Source organism: Pelodiscus sinensis, chromosome 1 (assembly GCF_052426305.1).
Source record: "Pelodiscus sinensis isolate ZL-2025 chromosome 1, ASM5242630v1, whole genome shotgun sequence".
NCBI classification, from domain to species: Eukaryota; Metazoa; Chordata; order Testudines; family Trionychidae; genus Pelodiscus; species Pelodiscus sinensis.
This window is the reverse complement of record NC_143052.1, coordinates 244,100,128-244,125,900: the sequence shown is the minus strand read 5'-3', so window position 1 is coordinate 244,125,900 and position 25,773 is coordinate 244,100,128. Positions and strand designations below refer to the sequence as shown.

The 25,773-nt window shown below is 42.6% G+C and overlaps 1 protein-coding gene across 1 annotated transcript; it reads left to right on the top strand.

Moving 5' to 3' along the window:
- Positions 1-130: 130 nt before the first annotated feature.
- Positions 131-25,773, top strand: TEX29 (testis expressed 29). The gene is made up of 5 exons (XM_025179421.3): positions 131-4,673; positions 13,982-14,092; positions 17,129-17,198; positions 22,422-22,546; positions 24,558-25,773. The coding sequence occupies exons 1-5, from the start codon at positions 4,406-4,408 to the stop codon at positions 24,587-24,589; spliced, it is 606 nt and encodes a 201-aa protein (XP_025035206.3). The 5' UTR covers positions 131-4,405; the 3' UTR covers positions 24,590-25,773.

Below are 25,773 nucleotides of genomic sequence, written 5' to 3'. Positions count from 1 at the left end.
TTTAAAGAATGTAGGGTATCCATTTACAATAATTGTGGAGAATTCAACCATAATCTACGCTTTACAGATAATGTCCTGATAGTGATTACTATATTTTTGTATCAGATTGATGTAATCAAACAATTATTTTTCCCCTAAGAGTTAAGTTTCATCTAGTGTGTGATGCACAACTTTAATATGAAGGAAAACATTTTTCCCTTTTTTTCCTGAATTATAGATATTTTTATAATTCAGTGTGCTATCCTGAAAAAAAATACCTTTGCATAGGATTTATATTGGCATACATATTAAGACCTTGATACCAATAGGAGAAATGGAAAGAGAAGACAACACAAAACTGGGGAAAAGATAATATGAAATGTAATGATTATACCAACAGCAGTTTCCTAATCCTTAATCCACTAGATGAAGAACAAGGAGCAAAGAGATGAAGTGTGGGTGTTTAAGGAAGAAGAATGGTCTTACAGACATACTGGAAAAATAGGTAAACGGAATAGAAAGGGAAAAGATGTCATTCTAGTTTAGAGGTGGTCAAAAAGTGATCCATGGGCTGATGTGCTTCACCAGGGGTAGCTCCTAGCAGGCCACCAGGTGTTTTATTTACCTGCGCATCAGCAGGCATGGCTGCCTTCAGCTCCCTTTGGCCAGGAATGGTGAACCGCGTGATCTGACTTCCGGGTGCCAATATTAAAATTGATAATTTTATCGGGGCCAGAGTGGAATCTACATAGTACGTGCCCGTGTGAACTAATACATGATGTACAAAAAGATGGAAGAAATAAAATGAAAATATAAGAGAAGAAAAACTATCTCTGCATGTAATACTTCTTAGGGCTCTTATAGTCCAGAAAAAAAACAAGGAAGAATAAGAATTGGGTTAAGGAGTTGGCAGAAAGAATGGAGGGATACAAGGTAACAAACAAGCGGGCTTACTTGGTAGGTCCATCATAAACATATGTTTGGATATCTTTCATACTTAAAACATTAATTTTGGTTTACACAATCTGTCTAGGATAGGATAGGGAAAATTGTGAGTGATGATCAAAGGTTGAAGCTAACTTCATAATATAGGCCCAATTTTTAAACTTCCCTTGGATACCCCCATGATAAAGCAATCTTCCTGAAGTTTAAACTTTGGGCAGCTTTTCTAGGAATATAGTAATGAAAAAATGAGTTAGTGTTAATTTTTTGCCTGATGTTCACTTTAAATATTTTCTCTTCTGGCTTCTCCTAGCTTCAGAAATGGTTTGGCCTGCCAACTCCAGGCATATTTCGTTGCTGATGTTGCTGAGAAGTGTCTTTCCATTTTTTTTTATTGTGGGGAGGGGCACTGTGAGGTGAGCAAGTCTAAAAAATAAACAGTGTACAAATCCTTATGCAGAGGTCCCAGTCTAATAGTTTAATTTATGGGACTCTCCTAAACTCAAATTGGACTACTTGCATGAATAAAGTTAATTTTGAATGTCTGCAGGATTGGGAGCTATGGTAGGCATAGCAGGACTTAACTAAGTGTATGTTTCTGCAGAGATATAAATAGAAAATACAGGAAGGATAGAGATGTATCTTGAAGGGAAGAGGAAATGTTCTGCCCTAAGCTAGCCAAACAAATGTGAACTTGGAAATTGGCCACTTTGTTCTTTGTATAACTGATATTAATGCATTTTTTTAAGTTTCTCAGCCATTTTTAGAATTTCTCTCAATTTATATTTTGTCCAAGCAGCTGAATTTCATGTTTCATAAATGTGTGAAATGCATTTTCTGAACATTTTTGAGCATTTCATACCTGTTTAAATTTAAGCCATTGTTAATCTTTCACAGTAAAAGCTCTGTTATCAAGCACTTAATTAACCAGAAAGCTCAATTAACAGGCATTTCTGATACTGGCCGATACAAATCTTCAACCTAGTAACTCAGACTAGTATACTGCCCAGTGCATTATGCAACTGGATATTCTGCTCAATTTTTATGCAAAAGCAGAAACCACGCAAGCTGAAATCAGAGTTTTATTTTAAAAAGCAGCTTCCAGGTTGTGTCTTACTCATTATAGATTCAGCACAATCTCCTACATCTTCCTCATCTGCAATGATAATTGAAGTTGATAATGATGAGACATGGCAAGATCCTGAAATGCCTTCTGAATCAAAGGAAAATTAAATTATGTTCAGTATGGTTTTAGGGTTGTGTATTTTTAGTGATCTGGCTATATGCCGGGCACTGCTCATAGTGATAAGATAACCTATTGTATAGAACATTTTACCTGTATACACATAAGTGCTTCAAGAAACCAATCATTCTGCAGTGCAGTACTACTACTGGATTGGGGAGTAATTATATAGTGTTTTACACTTCACTCATCTTATTATATTCTAATTCTTTGAAAATTGATATTTCATTGATAAAGTAGAACTCCCAGTCAACCACAATCTTTGATTAACCAGCATCTCCAATTCCCCTAGCAAACTGGAGAACAAAGGTTTTACTCCCCAAAGCATTTTCACAAGTGTTTGGAAGCAGTTTGCAGGAAAATGACTGTAGATAGCTGGAAGGAACAGCTGATGCCCCCAAAACATACATGTCTTAAGTTTACAGTCTTATCAGTACTGTGAGAGAATATAAGAATGGCTATACTGGACCAGACCAAAAGTCTACCTAGCCCAGTATCTTGTCTTTCGATAGTGGCCAATGCCAGATGCCCCAGAGGGAATAAATAGAGGCTATATCTACACTGCAATCTTTTTCAGCTTTTTTTGGAAGAGGCTTTTCTGATATTTGGCTCATGTACACGGGGCCAAATGTGGGAAAAACCTCCTCTTTCGGAAGATCCCTTATTCCTCATTTTATGAAGAATACAGGGCTTCCGAAAGAACACCAGTGTCTGATCTAGGTCCAGATGGCTTGTAAGTGAGCAGGGCAGCTGAGGAAACAGACGCACTAGTTCTGTTGCTGGTGGAACTGTTGGTGTTGAGGTAACTTCCTCAGGATAGCGGGCTCTGCAGCAACTCAAGTTTCTTTATGATACTGAAGGTTCTGCGCTGCTCTCCTTGGTCATCTGATTCCCCAGTCATGGCTTGTGCTGTGCTGCCTCCTGACCCTGCAGTTCACTTGGTTATATGTGTATACATTGTATGATTTGCATTCCCTAAGGCACAGAACACAACACATACAGGTCTTCTTGCCTTTTACAGTTGCAGAATCTTAGATTGTTTTAAGTGTAACAATTAATCTGATTTTATCTGGAAACAAACATGGACAGAAGTGAGTATTAGTGAACCATCGCATTGGAAAAAGCTTCTGTACAATCTGATTATTTGGGATCATTTCTGTCCATAGAATGTTGTATTTTATTACAATACGTCACTTAAATATAGGCAGTTATACTTGCAATAATTGTATCCCATAGAGTGGGTTTTAGTTCGCCTGTCATGTTGAGATATTCTGGGGAATAACGCGGTAAATAAAATAAAAACCCTAAATAAAATAACAGAGGCTACATATGTATGATGCTTGGCTACCTGGATGCTTGACTCAGAGTGCTCCCCTGGGGGATGATGGCAGAGGGATTCTCCTTTGTGATGTAGAGACAATGGAGACATTCTGAAACTGACAGCTCAGCCATACGGCAACAATTGCTATCTCCAGTGCCGAGTCCCTGCTCATGAAGGGAGTCAGTAGCCAGTCAATCCACATACTGACAAATTGACTGGTCCTTGCCCCAAAGCTGAACAGGGAGTAAGGGAGTACAGTAGAAATAAATCGGGTCTGCCTAAAAACTCACTCAAAATGACATCTGTTGAATTTGCGGCAACTCTTGTGCTCCTCTTCCACAGCTGCTGTGATATAAGTGCTTTTCATGCCTGGAAGGTGCTCCAATACCATGGTGATGAGCACAAGGGAAACCCAGCTGGGTACAAAGTAACAGAAGGGTGAGGGCTGTCTGGATTCTCTCAATCAGGTTGATTTTTTTTTTTTTTAGTGAGAGGAAGAGCCTGGAGCTGATGGATTTAGAATTGCTTTGTGTGCGGAGGGAGGGAGGGCAGAAGGAGACGTAAGGGGGTAAAGTATTTTACTCAGGGATGATTGTGTGTCATTGCTGGAGATGGAATTATTTAGAGGGTGCCTTTCTTTTCCTGCCAACTTGTGTCAATTTTTTCCTGCTCCATTCCTCTTCCGAATCATGCTCTAGCCTTCAGGTATCTGGGTAAACCAGGACTGTGACAACACAGGTGTCTGCTGTGATGTCACAATGTTCTCTGATTGCTCACGGCTGTGGGTGGCAAGGAATGGCGGCAGCATCTTAGCAGGCAGGAAGTTGGTAAGAGAGAGAAAAGATTTGCCTGACTGTGAGCACTCAGATTGCTATTCCTCACAAATATATCCTTCTCCTTGACTTTCTGAAGGCTTTCAGATGCCACACAGAAGACTGGCTAGAACTCTTTTTCATCTGATTTCATGGCTTTTGCACAAGCTTTTGTCTTTAGTGCTCCCAACACAAAGGCTTCAAGTACATGGGTTGAACCCCCAGTTTATTTTTTTACTGTATTTCCTCACAGTGTATTCTCTTACATGTGCATTTGCTAAACTTCCTCCTAACTTAGACAGTACAATGAAATCTGCACCTTTTGCTCATTTGTTAAAGAAAAGATCTACAAATTTTATGCGGTATGGATTTGCAGGTAAGATGAGGGATTGAATCCATATCTTTTTGCGAATAAATGTATTGTCACCCCTTTGGCCCAAGCAGTAAACCAATATCTGGGTCTAGGACTGAACGGTTTCTGTTAGAAGGAGAAATTGATACCAGACAAGTATTTCTTTGGATTAATCCTGTTTGTTTATGCAGAGTGTACAAAGGCCTGTTTCCCTGAACATAGCATTAACCAACTGAAACAGGCCGTTTCCTTGCTTATAAATTCTTAGGTCTTCATTTCTGTGCCCAAAGAGCCCTGTTTACTTCTCTCCCAGGGCCATGCTCAATACTGTTTCTCTCACTCTGTTCTTTTTATTATGATGATGATTATTATTCCTCTTTCACACACAGCTTGTCTAACAATCCACTAATGCGTGCATTTGCATCCAGTCCCAGGAAATACTCTCTCATGACATGGTTTAGCCCTATTTAGGCCTTGCTATGTGGGCCATTGTCTTGCTGGTGGCTTGTGTTGTTTCCAGCTAAATTTAAATGGCTGCCCCGCTCTGCCGATCAGCTGTTTGTCAGCAGATTGAGGCAGTCTGGATGCTCCCCTTCTGACATGAAAGCCCTTTATCGACCTCCCCGGTAAACCTCATCCTACGAGGCATAACAGAGAGGTCGATAAAGGGCTTTCAGGTCGGCGCGGGAGTGTCCAGACTAGCGCGCTGAGCCAACAAACAGCTGATCAGCTGTTTGTTGGCTCAGCGTGGCAGCCATTTAAATTTAAATGAAATCGCAATTATTTAAATCACAGCTTCATTTCCCTTTGCCGATCAGCCTAATCTACATGGTTCCATTGATGGAGCCATGTAGTTTAGACACACCCATAGAGGGGTTTCATAGATCCTTTTAGGAATAAGGTGCTTAGTCCTTCCCTCCGCTCATAAAGACTGACCCTAGGGAGATTCTTCAGTGGAGATGTCTCCAGCTGAGGTATGGGTGTTGACAAAGGAAATGGTTTCAAATGGGATAAGTACAACTGGAACTAAGTGCCTGAGATGCATATTAACTACTTTTTCCTGGGGTTGGGAACCTGTCATAGGGTGGCTCCTTCCTGGGAGCCTTCCAGCATTAGGCTGTGGCACAAAAAGTGCACCCAGTCTCTGTTCCCATTTGGTTCAGCCGTAAAAGGATGATCGTTTCTCAGTGTCTGATATAAAACCATTCTATACAAACAGGGCCATCTCTAAGGGGAACGGGGCCCAAGCAACCACCTTGTGCCCAAGGCCCCGCTCTGCCTCTTCTTGCTCCTGCTCTACTCTCTCCTACCCCCATTGCACCTTTTCAACCAAGTTCCCTTCTCCGAGCTATGCAACTTGTGAGATTACCTGGCATGGGATGCAGTAGGGGGCTGAGCCCTCACACTCGCTGCAGCAGGAAGCAGAGCTACCCAGCAGGTTGTTCCACCTCACTAGCTTCCGTCCGGGTCACTCCACTTCATCATGGTAATGGGAAGCAGGGTGACCCAGCCCCAGCCGGCTCCTCTCCACTCTACTCCCCTGAACTTGTGTCACTTGAGGGAGCAGAGCAGGCCAGGGCCAGGTTGCTCCACTTTCTGCTGCCATGGTGAAGCAGAGCAACCTGGCTGGGAGATGGTGGGGACAGAGCAGGCTGTTGTGTCACTCTGGTTCCTGTGGCTCCCACCGTTGCAGTGAGAGTGCATATGTGGGAGAGAGGGGGCAACTCTTGCTGTTGCCAGGTGCCACAGGTAATCATCCCAGCCACCCTGGGTCCTGTGAGCTAAACTCAGTTCGGGAGAGTGTCCCATCCATAGGACGGTTGAGGCATCTGCCATGAGAACCTCAAAACGTGGGGCCCAGGGTGGCCACTCAGAATTGTCCTATGGAGGGACAGGTTCTGCATAAATAATCCCCACAAGCTTTGTAGTAAAACCACTCTCCAGTTCCCACGGTAAATACTAAAAGTCAGCGGTTTTCCAGGCCTCTCTCCCAGGACACAAGGCTGGAGTCATTCAGCCAAGAATCAGTAGCAGCACTTTGTTTCAATTCCTTTTGCACCAAATCCAGAGTCCCACTCATCAGCCCATCCAGCTGAGTGTGACCAGACTCTTTTACCATGAGCCTTGTCATGGGGCAAGTGCACCATTCTTCCTCTTGGCAACAGAGTGAGTGTAATTATTTCCCTGCAGCTGTATCCATAGGTTGTCCCTTGTCTCCAGATAGTGTGGCCTAGGAGTGAAAGTCAATATGGCTGCCCTCTCTCAGGACTCTGTGTCCTAGTAGCCAGAATCAATATGGTTGCCCTCTTCTGCAGGACTGTGTGGCCCAGAAACAGAATAGTGGCTGTCTTCAGTAAGGCAGTGTAGCCTGGTGGCTGGTCGGGGGTGTCGGCTGCTACGTGGGGATGGGTAGAGGGATCCGGACTTTTCCGATTCCACTGGGATGCAGTTCAGGGCCCTGACAGTGATAAGTATGCTGGTCAGTGGAGAATCCATCCAAAAGACACTGACACTAGTAGTCACCTTGAGCTACTTCCTACCCTATCCCTAGGACAGTGAACTTGGCATCTCCAAGGTCTCTGGTCTCCTTGATCTGTGCAGCTCTGTCACTCTTTGGCATCTCCTACTTCTTGGCATCTCTTCCATCGCTTGGGGCTTCAGTGAATCTGGGTCTGGAGCCTGCAGCATGTGTTCTCCCTCTTTGCCAGTCAGCCCTGAATGAGTGAGCTGTTTTCTTTTATACATATTTGCCAGTCAGAGCATGCCCAGCATTGCTGGGTGTGTGTGGCTTCCTCATCCCAGAGAGCAAAGACCCTATCACAGCCCCCCAATTCTGGTCTTCCAGGAGAGGCCTCCCAGTAATGTTCCATTCGTGGTGTCTGCTCCTGGGCTGAGTGTCCTATCTTGGTCCTTCTTCCTGGTGCAATTTCCCAGGTTAAGCTGAAACTTCCCCTTTTTTCCTAGGGGCTGTTGTCGGGCATGGGGGAGTTATGGTGGGCAAAGTGAGGGAACTTCAACTGGCACTTCAAGGGGAGTTCCTGAGGAACACAGGATAGTAGATGCCTGCAGATAAATCTGCTATGAACATGGCTTTGAACATACTGGCTATGTCTAGATTGCATCCCTTTTTCGTAAAATAAGGGATAAGGGATCTTTCGGAAAAGGCTTTATTTTCCAAAAGATCCATGTCTAGACTGGTGCTTTTTTCCGGCAAAGCTCCGTGTTGGAAAAAAGCGGCAGCCATTTTTATGCTAATGAAGTGGGGGAAATTTAAATCCCCATTTCATTAGCAATTGCGATACGTCTAATTTGCATCCCTTTTACGAAAAAGGGATGCAATCTAGACGTAGCCATTGTGTGAGTATGGCATGGGAAAAGATTTTCACAGGTTTGAACTTCATTTAAAAGTGGTTGAACAGAGCCATAGGTGGGCTATGTAATATCACCTCTTTTGAAGCAAGCCTCCGGAAAACTGCAAGCTTCAGAAATGCCCTCCAGCATTTGACAAAAGCTCACTTTCCATGTAGGACTTGCCCTAAGTGATTTCTTTAGGAGACTGTCTAGACTACAGAGCTTTTCCAAGGAATGCATCCATTTTTCTGAAAAAATGTCAGGAAAGCGGACACATTTTGTCAGCATCCCTGTAAACCTCATTTTACAAGGAAGAAGGGATGTTGTGAAAGTCTCTTTTTCTGACTTTTCTTTGAAGTGTTGACACTGCCTTCAGCTCAGATTTGTAAAGGTATTTGGACTGCGTCACTCAGGCTATGTTTAGACTACAATGATTTATCGGAAAAAGGTATGCATATTGCGCTCCACAATTTGCGTATCTTTTTCTAATAGTTTTTTCAGAAGATGCTTTTCCGAAATTTGGCCTGTCTACACTGGGCCAAAAATCGAAAAAACCTCCTCTTTCGGAAGAGCGCTTCTTCCTTGTGGAAGACAGGGCTTCCAAAAGAGCGTGTGTGCTCTTCCGCAAAAAAAAAGCAGAAGAGCAGATGCATTCCCTGGACACAGTGGAGTTTTTCCAGGATACTGGAGGTATCCCGGGAAAAAACCCATAGTGTAGACATAGCCCCAGTGTCTCAAGGTTTAACTGATTTAGGGGCTTAAATCTCATTTTCAAAAGGGATTTGGACACTTAGGATTCTAATGGATTTAGCTCCTCCGCTCCTCTCTCTTACCATGAGATTTAAGGTCCTAGCAGTTAGACTTTGCAATGTTAGCACAGCAACACCTACATACTTTCAAAAACCTGAGTCTTAGTCTGGTTTTTATTGCTGATTCTTTTACATTTAAAAAAACATGATCACTTAGAAGTAAAGAGCTGTATATTACCTGGGAAGTTCTAAGCATACTCTGAGTATGGTATGTGTAGCGCTCCTAAAAGCTGCCTTTGCACATTGTAAATCAGGTTTTGTGCAAGCTGAATAGACATTATAAATAGTTGAGGAGCTCCGCCTGCTGGTTATTAAGTATGTCTGCCTTGTATGTGATCAAGCATCTTAAAATGTAACAAGGCCGGTAAAGGTAACTTTCTGAATAGATTCCGCTCCTTGAGTCTATCAAAGGGAACCTTAAAGGATGACTTGTTTAGTTGATAAATACCTGCATGGGGAATAAATGTTTGATAAGGAGCTCTTCACTCTAGCAGAAAAAGTTATTCCATGACCCAATGGCCGGAATTTGGAGCAAGACAAATTCAGACTGGAGATAAATTGTACATTTAGAATAGTGAGAATAATTAACTATGGGACAACTTACCATGTGTTGTGTGTGTGTGTTCTTCCTCACTGGCAATTCTTAAATCAAGACTGGATGTTTTTCGAAAAGAAATGTTATGCCCTGGTTTGTAAAGAAGTCAGAATAGATGATCACAGAGGTCCCTTTTGGCCTTGGAATATAGACAGAGCCGGCCCAAGCTACAGGCTGACTAGGCTACCACTAAGGGTGCTCCATTGTAGGGGGCACCACGTGGGGCTGCCAGACCAGGTGGAGGCGGGGCCACGCATGTGCTGGTGCCCTGGGGGCGGGGCCGCGCATGCACCGGGCCCCCGGGGTTGTGCTCCCGGGGCCCATAAATGGCTCGGGCCAGACCTGAATTTAGGCATGGGTCTAACTCCAGCAGGAAAATAGGGATCAATGAAATAGCCTGAATACTGCAGATAATTCAAAATATTGTGGTGTGTGTGTCATATATATATATATGATTCCTTATCAATGCTCTTCCGATTGTTAAACTGGGCTGCTAGCACTGCAGACTTTGAAGTGTTTAACCACATAGGCCAAAACCAACTTTTGTAAGGTAATGAAAGAGCTACATAGTGCTCCGATACTCAAGAACAAGACTTCTGAAATTCAACAGGCTTTCTGATACCCAACTATCCTAGCGCCAGTTAATGTATTCAACTGAAAAATATAATCACTCGTGGATACACCAGGCACTATGATATGGTGATGCTGATAAAAGTCATTAAAATACCTCACTATTTCAGAGGGGAAGCAATGACCGGGGTTCTTGTTAGAAGAGAAGAAACTGAAAGGATTAGATGATGAACTAAATGATCATCTCATCCATTGTAGCCAGGGTTTTTAGGCATATTGGCTTAGGGCTGTAAAGGCAAGGCTTAATTAGGCAGGGCTTTCTTTCTTTCAAAAGCAATAGAATTCCATATCTTCTGACTCAGCTAGAGCACGTCCTTCAGAAAGATATCCAGTCCTGATTTAAATGTTTCCAGTGATGGAGGATCCACCACGCCCCTTTGTAAATTGTTTCAATAAATAATTACCCCACTATTAAAAAGTGTGTGTCTTATTTCTGTTTAGTCATGATTTTCCAGGGCCTTGTGCTAGTTTTCCATTCTTAAGCAATTTGCAGTATATGTGAAGCAAGACTGATTTAACCAGCAACCATACAAATGTTTTTCATAAGCCTGAGATCATTGTAAAAATATTTTTGTGCAAGACTGAAACAACAGTGGTGTTTCAAAACAGGACTTCAAATCCCCATCATTATGAAGAGAGAGATGTTCTGCAAACCCATGATTCTGAGCTACGGATGTTTCCAATTATATTTTACTAGCAATGCATTGAGCTGGCATTGTTCAGGTCCTTTACTCAATTTTTGTTGCTTGGAATATAAAATTAAAATCTTCATGCTTCATTTAAATCATTGTTTTGAGATGGAGCGGGGGATGAGGGGTTCAGTATGCAGGCTACCCTGGGAAGAGAGGACTGTGTTACCAGATTTGCTCAATACTATGGGGTATGCTCATTTATAAGGGTTACTCTTATGGGACTGGGGAAGGTTATGAATTCTATCAGTGCTTACTTGTGCTCTCATATGGAGCTGAATTCTCTCCCTGCTGTCAATACCCCCTCCCTCCCCACTGGAGCTCTCCTGCAGGAACTAGGTTCCTCAGGATGGGATTCTTCCCACTTTAGCAACACACACAGGCTACGTCTAGACTGGCATGATTTTCCGGAAATGCTTTTAACGGAAAAGTTTTCCGTTAAAAGCATTTTTGGAACAGAGTGTCTAGATTGGCACGGATGCTTTTCCGGAAAAGCACTTTTTGCAGAAAAGCGTCCGTGCCAATCTAGATGCGCTTTTCCGCAAAAAAGCCCCGATCGCCATTTTCGCGATTATGGCTTTTTTGCAGAAAACGAAGCTGAGCTGTCTACACTGGCCCTTTTGCGCAAAAGGACTTTTGCCCGAACAGGAGCAGCATAGTACTTCCACAAGAAGCACTGACAAACTTACATGAGATGGTCAGTGCCTTTGCGGAAATTCAAGCGGCCAGTGTAGACAGCTGGCAAGTTTTTCTGGAAAAGCGGCTGATTTTCCGGAAAAACTGGCCAGTCTAGACACAGCCACAGACACTCACACCCACTAACAGAGCATGCCTGAAAGGACTGGGTAATCAGCACTCACAAGCTGACCCCTCAGATGTCCCTGGATTTAGCAGGCTGGGTTAACAGCAATTCCACACTGCACCCTCATGAGCCTTTGGACTCCGTGACTGGATTAAACAGCACTTTAAGCTGCCATCCTCATAAACCACTGGGTTCAGCACCACTCTGTCCCCATTTATAAGCCGTAAACCACATGATAAGCAAACCCCTCAGGACTTTGGGCACTACAGGGATCTTTAGCTTGGGTACAAGAAGCGTTGTTGCAGAGCGAATGGGGAAGCCAAAACAACACCCCTTGAGGAAGAGTGAGTGAAAGAGAAAGAAAGAGAGAGAAGCAACCAGCTTAACAATGAAAGTTATTAATTTCTGGGTAGTGATAGGAGGCCAAACACACATAACAGTTACAATATTAAATCTAAATTGAAACTGATTACAAATGTTAGGGCTAGCTAACCATACAACAGCTTACATAGGGCAGAGTCAGAAGGTTAGGCTTAGAGAGATAGGTAGTTGGTGGGAGAGAGAGAGACCTCACCACTCTGTGGAACTTGCACTGATTGGGGTTCCCAGATGGTGATGGGAGCTGGGGGTCCAGAGGGCAGGAGACAAGCAGAGTAGAGCCCCCAGCACAATCAGACAGGAGATGAAAAAGTCTCAATGGAACTGATGCAGTTTAAATCCAGGTATCAGAACAGTTTTTCTTGGGCCAGGGTAGGAGTTTTGATAGGGATAGGACAATAGTTCAAAGAGAAACAGAGGCGGGACAATAGAGACTGATCACCCTTGGTTATGGGTGATGTTCCTTGAAAGAGCTCACAATGCAACTAGGCAGCTTCAGTATTTTGGATATCAATAGGATCCATTACTAAAATTGGTCTGATAATGACTAATTTGGGTGTGAGCAGGCCTGGCTTCATTAGCATCTGGAGCAGAGATTTCCCATCAGTCAGTGCTCCTCTGCTTTTGGTATCCCATAGTTCAGTGCGGTTCTGTTTTGGAAGAGCTGGTCTCCATTCTGTATGCTAATGAGTTCTATCTTCAATGCAGATGAGGCTGGAGTGTTTCCTTAATTAGTTTAGGTGTGTCTTCCCTGGCCTCTTCCTTGCTTTGTCTGATTCTAGCAGAGGCCTAGGGGAAGGGGGGATGGTTTTCCATGAATGTCACTCCCTGGCTCCCCAAGAGCACAGGGCTGATAGGTAACAACTGCCCCATCCATCTCTCACCACAGCAGCTCGGGGCCAGGTGAGAAGCATCTTGCCATGGCTGCTGCAGCTCCAGCAGGCAGAGTCAAGGGAGAGGTGCATGCCCCCAGCTGATGCAGGTCCATGTTCATCTGTTCCCTGCACAGCCCAGTCAGTGAGGAATGCAGTAAACTTCCCTCATAGCCTGACAAAAGGGCACAACCAGCAACATCTTCATAGAAATCAGAGAGGGGGGAGCATTAGCACCCCCTGTGCTCCCAAAAGGGTGCCTGGGGGTTGGAGGGCTGGAGCAGTCCTGATTCTGTCTCTTCTATTTGTTTTTATGAGAAGCAATCCCATTCCAAGCACATTCCATTTTCCTGCCACAACCAAACACTTATCTAGCTTTAAGTTATGATAAGAGGAAGTCGTGTACCAAATTCTTAGTTCTTACCTGTTAAGAGGAGTTCTTGAACAAATGGCCAGACAGACAGACACACACTCAAATAAATAGTAGATTATAAAATTTCTATTGAGATATATATTGTTTTTTTTTTATTTAAAAGTGTTTTTCTTTTTATTGGTGCTTGTTTTGTGGCTAGGAAGTGATAAATTCTGCTTGTTCTTTTCCCTCCTATTATGAAGTATTTCTCATGTAGTCCATTTAATATGTCTATATATGGGTCTTTTTTAGTTTAGAATGTATTATTACCTAGTCCAAATGATTTTGTCTTCCCATTTCCACTTTATAATATAAACCCCTTCTTGATGCAAATGTTGAATGATTGAAAATGTCATTTACTAGGAAATCTATCTTTCTGTCTAGCTTTCTGTCGATCTTCTCTATCTTTTCTATCAAAATTGGAGTAAAAATTGCATGCACTTAAAATCTTAAAAAAGAAAATCCCATGGTAATTTAAACTTGGAGAACATTTAAATTTGGAATAATTATGCATTACAAACTGAATTCCAAAAATTTCTGTTGTCCCCATCTTCTGCTTGAGTGCACAAAGTGCTTACTTGGATTGGCATTGGCAGAAGCCTTCCACTGAAGTGTATTATCTTAAACTTTTGAAAACTGTGTTTCATTCTGTATAATTAACAATCTCATTTTGTTGGCTTATAAATTAAATGTATTCTATATCTTAGAATACTACTTTCAGTGGAATTGCATTACAAGTTAATGTTTAGTCTGTTGCTTAATTTTTAATATTTTGTTTTGGTTTTTTTTCGTAGTGTGTGAGCTTCCTCTGTATGAAATATGTTCCCAAAATGTATCCAGAATCCAGTGTTCAGTATTAGGATGTTGCTTCCATAAACAAATTTGCTACAAGAAAGCGGTGCCAGGTAAGTACTTAGAATAACAACATGATATACTCGAGATCCTAGTCCTTGTTTTTAAAGTGACCTTAACTCTAGTTTTATGCACCTTGCTCACTTCTCTCATTCCCCCAATGGCAGGATTTGGAAGCATGTTATGAGCCTGGTCCATGGCCCATTGATATCAACAGGAGCCTTTCCTTTGACTTGGTTAATATTAGAATACAGTTGACTCTTACGTACCTGTTTTTAATGTGCATATTAATCCACCATCTTTAAATGTAGATCAGTAATACATGCACATTAATCAAATGAGCAATGACATGCACAAGCCAAACCAAGCCTTGAATGACCTTGTCTATGATCGGGATCTTGAAATACTAATTTCACATATTGAATAGAAATTGCATTTAAAGCTTTGCTTGTATTACAAGATGTATTCATTTTAGCTGTTCTTATTATGTATTGTTGCTCATGCAGTTTGGTAAAACACTTGAAATCACAAATAAAGGCCTTTACCACTGCTTGATATATTAATTTAGCAGTGTTGTCACCTTTACTATAATATATGTTTTAAAATTATACACATTATCGGTACCATATATACATTAGTATGCATTACACATAAATAACATAGCAGTTAGCCTAAATTGGCTATGCCTTTATTATAATCCTATTCTCTTGTGTTAAGTATCCCATAATGCCTTGCATTAGTTGAAGTAAGCCTTAAGGAGATTGGAAAGTTGTCAACTCAAGATACAGTGGTTCTTTGTCTTACTACTAACTATGGAAGTAACTTCCTGGATGGCTACCTGAAATGCTAGTGGTCAAAACAAAAGATCAGGAAGGAACAGAACAACAAGTTAGGGAACTGGGATAACTAGTTTGTATTTTAGAGAATGAAGAGAGATAGGTAACTTGTGAAATCATCAGATTAATTATACCAGCTGAAATGTGTAACTTTGGCAATACGCCTTCTATGTAAGGTGAATTCATTTCACTGTAGAAGATGGTTTTCTGGAGATTGGTGTAGTATAAAGCTTTTTTCCTGTAATATATTATTACTGGTTTATAGGAATAAATGTAAAGAACATTGGTCATTTGGTCTCCTGAGTGTATTTTATAATAAACCATAGTGTGGTCAAGCAACTGACTATACTATTTATCAACAAAATGATCTCTCCGGAGCCGTGTTGACAGTTAGTGTTGTGACAACTGTAGGTGTGACACAATATGTGATTTTTGAGGGAGATACTGCAGTCCCAGGTTACATAAGAAATCAGCATGTCAAATTCTAGATACTAAATGATGGGTGTTATTCATCTTTGAGAAATTTGCCAATTGGGAGAAGAACTAAGGATTGTGGAGATAGCTGTTTCATTCCCATTCAACATTATGTTTAGGTTTACGTTCTGCCATGCCTGACAATGGCGGGGGGAGAAGCAGGGGCCCAGTAATTCAAAAGGTCCTGGAACCCCTGACCCTTTAAATTGCTGCTGATGTGCTGTGCGGCATGCTCCAAGCAGTACTGAAGACTGCAGAGAGGGGGCACATTGTGGTCCAGACAGTGCTGAAGGCCGACTGCCGTTGGCCCTGCCCCCTTCTTTCCCACTCAATCTGCCACTTCTGGGCAATTTAAAATACCACGAGCCACCACATGCATCTCTGAGGCCTTCTCTCTCTCTCTCTCTCTCTCTCTCTTTCTCTCTCTGTAGCAGTGGCATGGAACAAACACCTGTATTAAATGGTGGCAGGTGGAACTGGGAGATGCATGGGGGGGTGCATAGGGAAGCAGGTGGGGTCAGGTGATGTGCGGGGGGTAGGGGTAGGAAATCTGTGGCAGCCCCTCTCTCCCCCAGAGCTGCTGCCAGAGGGGGGTGCCCTAGGTAAGTGCAGCACCCCTCCCTGCCCTTGACACCCACTTGCACATACCACTCCCTCTCTATGCAGAGAAACTTCCTGATAGTGACATCATTTAGCCTGGGGAACAATGGAAGTGGTGGGATCACTTTTACTAGGCAAATTTACATCTAGACTAAACAAAAGGCTAGTGAACATATAGCTGGCGATAGTCCTGTATTAACAGTGGGAGATGGACTAGATGACCTAATTTTCCATTTCTAGATTCTTTTCACTTTAAGGCTCTCTGCCCCTTCATACTGTTTGTTTTTACATGACTTTATTTTCCTTTCATTCCTCTTTGTGAAACAAACCCACATGTGTTTGCTCCAGTGTTTCAGTGCTGATAACTTGCACATTGTGCCAGTTAGCTTTTCTATTCTCCCACTTTATTTTCCATGACCTAGGGATCTATGTTCCCCTAAAGCAGCAGGTTCACAATAACCCTGTGGAATTTTTCCTAGAGGTGCAGGTGGCAGGGTTCAAGACACCTTTAACTTCAGGGATGCCTTAGAATAGCTAGACTGGGCACAGTCCCTTCTGACTGGAGTCGAGTGGAACATTTCCAACCAGTTTTTTTGTTGGAAAATGATGATTGATCAAAATTAAAACTTTCCCCTTGAATATCTAATTTTACAATAATTGTAACTTCCATCAGAGTTCTGGTAGGAATAAACTGCTTCCTTAAAAACAGATTGTGTATGAATGTGTATTCCTTTATTGTGAAACATTGGCAGATCAAACACGTTGCCATCAATGGCTACTGTATGCCTACATGTCTGAGAAAAGGTATGAGGGGAATTCCTTTAGAAATTCCTTGCATTTTGATGTTGTTTTCATGTCTCATTTGCAAATCGAAGGAGGGCGGTGAAGAATTTAGAAAGGGGAACTACACAGCATTCTTAGTTTAATGGCTTCAGTACTCAACAGAAAAATCCAGACTCCAGCTTCTAAACCCAGCTGAGTGTCTTAGACTTTACCAAGTGGAGCACATATTGGCTGCCAAAAGCTATGGCTGTTACAAAGATGAGTGCATGCTGTTAGTACAGTGTTCTCCATGCTGTACCTGTATTTAATCTGCAGGCTGTCCTAAGTAGTATTTAAAGAAGAAGAAAAAAAATCAGTGAGCGTTGTAGATGAGACTAAAGTGCAATTATTTTTCAGAGTATATGCAAGTGTTCATCATCTTGATACTGCTCATCATGGGAGTCTTCGTTTTATTTGTATTCCTCTGGTGAGTACTCTTATGGTATAAAATCTGTTTAACAGTTATGACTCAGAGAATATCCAATGAAAGTGCCCCATAACTTGATTCAAAGTACACCGTCTATTAGTTGCCTGGGGAATGTTCAGCGAACATCCCCATGTTTCAGAGAATCATCCATGTTGTGAGCCCTGACAAAACTATTTTGAACACTGTAATCTGCAATGTAAGCTTGATGGTGATTTGTTGAGACTAACTCCTCTCAGTCATGAAGACAGGGTAACAGAGGTTGATTACAGCTTTATACCAATGAAGAAGGGATTGAGAGAAATTATACTTAATCATATCTAGAAGACTTGTGACATTAAGGAAGTCTGGCTTATGTCCCTCTTTTTGCACTTTACATAAAAGCCTTGAACCAATGAACAAAGATCTGCAAACAAGCAGAAATCTGGCTGGTGATCATAGGATGCATAGATAGTAAAAACTGAAGTTTTTAGAAATATAGGAACCCAAAAGAAATGAATCATTCCGTGAGCCATTTTAACTCCAGGAACACTTGGGTGCAGGTACAAAAGTGTCCGGCTACTGTTTTGTATTCTCGTATTCTTTAGGATTAGACTTTTTCTACAGAAATACAGAAGGTACTAAAATGGATTATACTGAAACAGTACAGAGACTTAGCTTACAAGGCACCAGCGGCCTTGTCAGGTCTCTCAGATTCTATTGCTTCTGGGAGATATGCCCGGAGGGAAATGTGGGAAATGGTACCTTGAGATCATGGCAACTGACAGTTGAGAGAAGGATGATGGGAAAGTCTTATTCTGCTTTGACAGGAGATCCTGGTACCCTCCTTGGAGCTGCAGGCAAATTACCTATGGCCTTAGGGGAGGTATTGTTCATTAGATTTCACCTTTGACATAAGAGAGATGAGCATAGCCCTCTGGGGAGATGAAGCCAGAGTCTGAGAAGACAAATCCTAAGGAGAACAGCTCTGCCCAGAGGACCAGTTTGGCCTATAGGACCAGCTCAGACTGGAAAGAAGGCTTAGGCGAGGGTCTGTATAATGTAACTTTTGAACTACCTTTTCTGCGGTGACTTTCTGTGTAGTGTGTAGGTTGTTGGAGTTGGTTGGAGTAGCCACCTGTTTAGTAGCCTATAGCTGGCTGACCTTTTAGGTGAGGAAAGGATGGTTAAAACCCCAGACTGGGACTTAGAGGCGCCAGGTTTTGTGTGCAGCTCTGCCATTGTCTTGTTATATGCCAAGTGACAATTCACTTAATCCATGATCAACTCTCCATTTGTACCTCACCTAACAGGAGTGAGGAGAAGTGTATTGCAAACTTTGTCCAATGTTTGTGAGCTACTAAGATGTGGGCCAGATGAGCACCTAGAAAGAAAGTCTAGAAGGAGAAAGCTGTGCTCCAAAAAATGTGAATTTAAATGTAGCAAACCCCATATCTCTTACACACATACTAGCATCTATCTTTGGTACTTTTAGAATTATTTGTTACAGAAAGCTAGAAATGTAGAGTGTATAGGGCCAGTAATACATAACCGATTTCTTCTGTTTAGAACGGGGATTAAAAGGACTTTTAGTACAGCTGTTTTATCTCATCAAAGCTTTGTAAGCATCTAGGATATTTAGTTTAAACCTGATCACTTATCAAGATATGTCACTTGCATTATTTGGCTCATTCAAGCAAATCAGCCTTGAATGGTTCGTTGCTCTATCAGCACTTAACCTCAGTTTTCTGACAGATTTCTTGAAGTTTCATTAATAATAATCTAGGAACAGAGAAGGGTAAAAAAAAAAATCAAAACAACTCCCTGATGTTTTTACATTTATTTTTTGATGCAACCAATGTGTAGCAAATGATCTGATTTGGTACCTAAAGTTCATTTGATCCATTAAAGCAAAATACATGATCATTATCACTCAGTGCCTCAAGTTGGAAGAGGAAAAATAAGACAATTAAGGATTTGAGTAGTGAAAAAGATGAAACAAATACCATGGAATGATCTAAAACAGAGGTTCTCAAACTTCACTGCACTCCAATCCCCCCTTCTGATAGCAAAAATTAGTAGATGACTCCCAGGAGGGAGTGACCAAAGCTTGAGGTCCACTGCCCTGGGCGAACAGTGAGGGGGCAAAGCCAAAGCTTGAGCGCCACCAACCTGGCAGGGCAGCCAAAACCCAAGAGCCTCAGTCCCATGCAGAGGGCCTGTAACCAGAACCCTTTTGTCCAGGGCTAAAGTCAAAACCTGAGTGGTTGGGCCTGGGTTTTGGGTTAGGACGTGGGTCCCTGAAAATCTAACCCCACTTTGGGGTCCCGATGCATAGTTTGAGCACTGCTGGTCTAAAATAATGAAACACATTTGGTATTTTTATTTGTTCTGGAGAATGCTTTTGCAGGAAGAGCTCCTCCTCTTGCCCCAAAGTCGCCTTCTGCTATAGCATCTACAGCCTTCTCACTCTTCAGAGATGTTGGGCATTGACATGAATTGTATCTTAAAGGAAAATGCAGGACAATGTAGCACTTTAAAGACTAACAAGATGGTTTATTAGATGATGAACTTTCATGGGCCAGACCCACTTCCTCAGATCAAATAGTGGAAGAAAGTAGTCACAACCATATATACCAAAGGATACAATTAAAAAAATGAACAAATGGGTCTGGCCCACGAAAGCTCATCATCTAATAAACCATCTTGTTAGTCTTTAAAGTGCTACATTGTCCTGCATTTTGCTTCAACTACCCCAGACTAACACGGCTACATTTCTATCAGTATCTTAAAGGGACTGTCAAGGCTGTTACCCACTCTGAGTGCGGAAGATGGGGGCCTGCAAGAGACCCTAAAAATACCTTGCCTCTATAGGCTTTTGTTTAAAAAACTTCCCAAGGTCACAGATTCTCTGGGCTTGGGAGATAGGCTGCCACCATCAAGTGAAAACCCCTTTTTTCTTAGGCCCAGGAAGAAAGCACTTGGAACTTCTTCCAGAAGGATACCCCAAGCTCTTTTACCACAAGAGAGCTTTAAAAAAAGAGAGAGAAAACAATCTGCAATCTCTGGTAGCAGACTTCTCAGTCTTAGGCACGCATACTCAAACCTCCTACCTTCCAGGACACAAGAATCAAATCATCACTTTAAAAAGGTGATTTTATTAACAAAACAAAAAAGATATATACGGTAAAGCATACTCGGTTGCTAAGTGTTATAAAGCAACTGAGAAAAGAACAGATTAAAACACAGAGAATTGTATCTCTGGGATTCAGCTTCAAACAGTGTATTGGAGGGCAGGGAGGCACATGGACTGAGCACAGAGAAGTTTGACCAAACAATAAAACAAAGAAAATAAACCTAATTGAGTCTAAATAAATATTTCATTCCCTATTTTCTTACAGATTCATGCTTTCAGCTCCAGTCCATTTCCCTGACCAGTATTTCTTGTAGGCATGGTAATTCTACAAGGTTTAAGTCATCTTGTTCCCCCCCAACTCCTGACTTAAAATTCACACACAAAAAACAGCAGGCAGGTATATCTTCCCATTCAGCTTTCAACACTTCCTCCCTTTGGCTCCTCTGGCTCCCTGCCAACATACCCTCACTGCCTGAGTTTAACCCTTTAGTCACTGAATGCTGGCCATCCATCCATCCTATCCATCACAGGGACTGATCACATATTTAAGGAGAAGAAACATCAGCCCCATGGGCGTCCGGTAGACTAAGCAGGGGAAGAAAATTGCCTCCCCAAACTGCCAGGCATGGCTCCACCCACACTCCGCCCCAGAATGCCTACTATACGCATTCTGGGGGTAGAGTATTGCTGCCCCCAGTGCACTGGGAACCAGGGAGGTGGGAGCAATTTGGCCTCTTCCCTCCCTGGTGCTTTGGGGGCCGGGCAGGCTGAGGCACATGTGGACACATGCTCCCTCCTGTCTGTTCCCCTCCTCGTGGCAGAGGGCAAAGGGGTGCACTACTGCATACTGCCCCATCTCTTCCCCACCCTGTGATGGTGGTGGGGCCTTAGCAGAGAGGGTGGGGTGGTAAGTGGGGCTGCAGGCTTGCCTCCCCCATTTCCAGCTACACCAAATGCCACGATCTGCCCATTGAGAGCATTATATGGTGTTCTCCCCTGTTCATTCAAAAAATGCCAGCCTCTGAGGTAGTTTCTCTGATATGTTCTAGTAGAGGATATTTCTGTGAATATACAGAGGAAAATATTCTGCTACGATCAGTGGGCGATGGGAAAGAGCTTACATTTTTGGTCAAATTTCCTCTCTCCCATACTAGTTCTGCCCTGGGACTAGTAACTCAGAGGGCTGGATTTGTTGGCCGGCACATTCACTTCAGTTTTAAACAGCTAGAGCACGATACAGAATTCCTGTTGGGTAGGGGAGGTGTCCACTTGCATAAAACTGGGGGAGTAGGCTTCCTATACCAGAAGGAGCAGTACCTGTCCTGGGAGGGTAACAGGGGAATGGCAGGGGCAAGGAGTGGGAAGGCAGTGGGGAGGAGGAGTATGGTGGAGCAAGGTTGCACTGTGTTGATTCCTCACTAATGTAATGTCCCTGAAGGAACAGATAGTAGAAGGGTATTGGACCAAGATTTTGGCTGAAGGTTACTATGTTGTTCATCATGCTTTAGACCTCACTGTAGTCATGTGTAATTATATATTATCTCATAATTTTTTGTAGCAGATGGAGTTTATTAACTCCTCCTGAGGTAAAGGTCAGTGGAGTCTTTTCTGGAGGGAGGAATCTGGGAGGCTAGGACAAGCGAAATAGAAATGTGTGGGACAGCCATGCTGGTTACATGGCTGGTTTTGTATTACCTGTTAACCCAGACTCAAGGCCAGGAAGTACATTGGAGCATTGACTCAAGACCTGAGCATTGTGGTGCTGAAAGTCAGACATCTCACTTTATTTTCAGTACCACACTGACCCAGAGTGCTGGTTGTACTTTGTACTGTTCATCTTCAAAGCACTTTGTAAATATGAAATGCTAATCCTCCTGCCATCCCTGTGAAGTAGAGCAGTTAGTATAATCACACAGAGCCAGAAACAATGACTTGCTCAGGACTCCAGAGGGAGTTTTTTCTAAGGAAGAATTAAAATGTCGGCATTCCTGGCTCAAAATTCCATGCTCCGAGTAAGAGGCAATGCTCCTTTTTCTTCCTGCGATTAGTCTGGAGTGGGTGGTTAAATTAACAATGCTACAACAATTAAATCAGGGCATAATTTCCTTTAGTTTTCTGGTGGAGAAGAGGAGAAGAAAGAACATGTGTCGACAGAAAAATGCATCAGAACTGTACCCCACTGCTATTGATTTTAATGAAGAAGACAAGGAAAGAAAAAATAATTCTGATTCAAAAAGTAAGGCCATATTTTTATCACACCTCCTTGGGGCAGGGCTATAATTGGATATTATATACAGTGAGCCCTCGCTACTTCGCGGTTCGACCATCGCGGATTCACGACTTCGCGGACTTTTTTCTGTACATTAAAGGGTTGTTTGTTAACAGTACTACCGTATATTCCGGCTTTCAAAGCCTCGGGGGAAGCCGGCGGGGGGGCATCCCAGGCGCGCCTGGGCTGCTCCCCCGCCGGAGCCCCTCCGCGGCTTTCAAAGCCTCGGGGGAAGCCGGCGGGGGGGGCATCCCAGGCGCGCCTGGGCTGCTCCCCCGCCGGAGCCCCTCCGTGGCTTTCAAAGCCTCAGGGGAAGCCGGCGGGGGGGCATCCCAGGCGCGCCTGGGCTGCTCCCCCGCCGGAGCCCCTCCGCGGCTTTCAAAGCCTACTTCGCGGATTTTCAGCTATCGCGGTCGGGTTTGGAACCTATCTACCGCGATAAACGAGGGTTCACTGTAATGGATATACCTTGGCATTCTCCTTGCATGTTGTGAAGTAGTGCTGCTTGAATAGTAAAAACTTTATATATATTTATGTATATGTCTTCACAGCAGTCTTATTTCGGAATAACATCAGTGCAAGTCTACACAACAAGTCTATTATTTTGAAATGAATTAGAAATAACAGGTTTCTTTCTTTGACTCCTGTAACCCTCATTGTACGAGGAGTAAGGAAAGTCGGGGGAAGAGTGCTCTATTTCAATATAACTGCTGTGTAGACAGTGCCAAAAGTCAAAATAAGCTATTTTGACTTAAATTATGCAATTAGCATAGCTCAAGTTGCATAGCTTATTTCAAGTTTAGCCCTGCTGTGTAGATGTGCCCTAAGAATGCTAGGTAGACATAAATGCATGAGATAGGACAAAGGGAAAGGAGAGTAGGGGAACAGAACTGGAGAAAACAGTTAACATTGCAAATGCTTAAATGAGACATTCTCTTCTAACAGCACAGACTAAGTTAATATTCTCTGAAGCACTTCTGGTTCTGACTAGCCTAGAGGGCAAAAGACCAGATCTTGGAACTGACCCAGGTTCCTGGTTATTAGTGCACAGTATTACCCTTGGATCACCAAACTAGCCCAGTTTGTAAAATCATAACACATCCCATGGTTGCATTTCAACTTTCCTCTGGCTGGGCTATGGCAGTGACTGTTAAAAAAAAAAATTAGGGCTCTCCAAGGTGCCATATTGAAAGCAACAGACACTGAAGTCCACTTCTGTCATGCCATAGTGTCTTTATCTTTTCCTGAGAGAGGCCTGTGCTTTTAAAAACTGTCGCTTGTGGACCACCAAACAGCTGACAAAGTCCACGTTTTTGTCCACTGCTTGAAGTGAGCTTATGTTCTCAGTCAAGTGACTGTCACCAAAATCCATTGTCACACTTGGCCCAACCTGACAAAGCTTTATGGCTAGTGCCAGCCATGTTGCTAGGGCGGTGCTTGTGCCATTTCCCATGTCAATCAAGCATTATATAACTTGAAGGTACACAGAGACTGAGTTTCTCTCTCTCACCCAGAGGTGGTCCTTCCATGTTTATGGGGGATTTGTGGTGAAGCTCATATTGCTACTGCCCAGGCTGTATATCTTCTCTGGCTAAACTCATGCATTACATAAGCATCTACACTATAGGTAAGACCGAAGCAGCCACAGTTGATCTTCCCGGGTTCAAATTAGCAGGTTTAGTGAGGACACACTAATTTGAACTGAGAGGGTGCTGCTGTCGATGCCAGTAGTTCTGCTTCTGTGAGGAGTAAGTGACGTCGAAGGGAGAGTGTGCTCCCTTCAACTTACCGCAGTGTGGATAGAGCCAAAATTCAAGTTAAAGTACTTTGACTTAAGCTACGCAATTAACATAGCTGAAGTTGCATATCTTAATTCAAATTTATCCCCAGGGTAAAAGATCACCCACCGTACGTGTAACTAAGCTGACTCAGACAATAAGGCTCTTTTTATTTCTATAATGTGATCTTTTTGTATAAGGTGAAACTCAAACTACTGGTGAGGATGGATGAAAGATGATACAGGAAGAATTGGAATAAGAGAAAAGAAAAAAAATGATCCAGTGTTAATATGGAGTCCCGGTATTGTATACTCCTCCATTTTACACGGTGTATCTCGTATAACACTCCTTAGAACCCTCCCCAAATATTACTTATAACAATAAATTTTGTTTAATGTTTCATTAAATTACCGTATTTAACATGTCATAACTGGCCACAAAGGGGAGAGATGTTTGGAAAGTGTTTCTTGGTAAGTGAGGAATAATTCCCAGTATGGAAGAGTTTAAAGCAAAACTTTCAACATGTCTTTGTGCATTGATGTCAATGGGATTTGAGCCACACCCTTAAATAGGAGCTCTTGGACTCAGTGGTCACAAGATGGTCACTAGAACCTGCACTTTACTCTTACAACGTCAAACATGTTTCTCTGTGGTTTGGTGGGCCACTACAGAAATCACCCTTTTAAGTATTCCTTGAACACACATGCACAGAGAAAGAAAAAAGATTCATTAAAATGAATGAGATCAAGAGATGCATGGTTTTACATTTTAGACATGTCTTCATTTCTATTCAGCAAAGTATTTTGGAGGGCAAAAAGAGGGGGATACCAGCCCATGAGCCAGATCCTGTCTGCCAGGCCCCCCCCCCCACCGCTGTGTTTACCTCCACAGGTACAGGTACAGGGGATCACAGCTCCCATTGGCTGTGGAGTGCTGTTCCCGGTGTCAAAGTCAGACAGGACTCTCAGATTTGTCAGACCGCTCTGTTTATTCAGCAAAGCTCTGCTAAAATGCATCCAGAAAATGTGAGTACCATACAAGGTTCAAACCCCTTGATTTATACAGTCAAAAAAAAGTCAAGTTAACAGGATTAAAAGGAGGGGCAAAACTTCACATGATTAGTGTGAGACTTAGTCAAGTATCTTCATTTCCACATCAAGCACACAGCTATCTCCTGTCCATATCTACTTGGTTCTCAATTGCTTTCTCCCTAGCACCTAATGTTCCTTTTCCTATTAACTCTGGCTAGCACATTGATCTGCATACCTACAAACAACATTAATGTACTTTTCTTCTTCCTGTTCAGAGACAAACAGTATTCCCTCAACTTATTCAATTATTACAGCACAATTCATCTTTCTCTTACATTATAATTCTTTCTACTTTCACAATCCCTCCTTTTGGTCAAGCCACGCC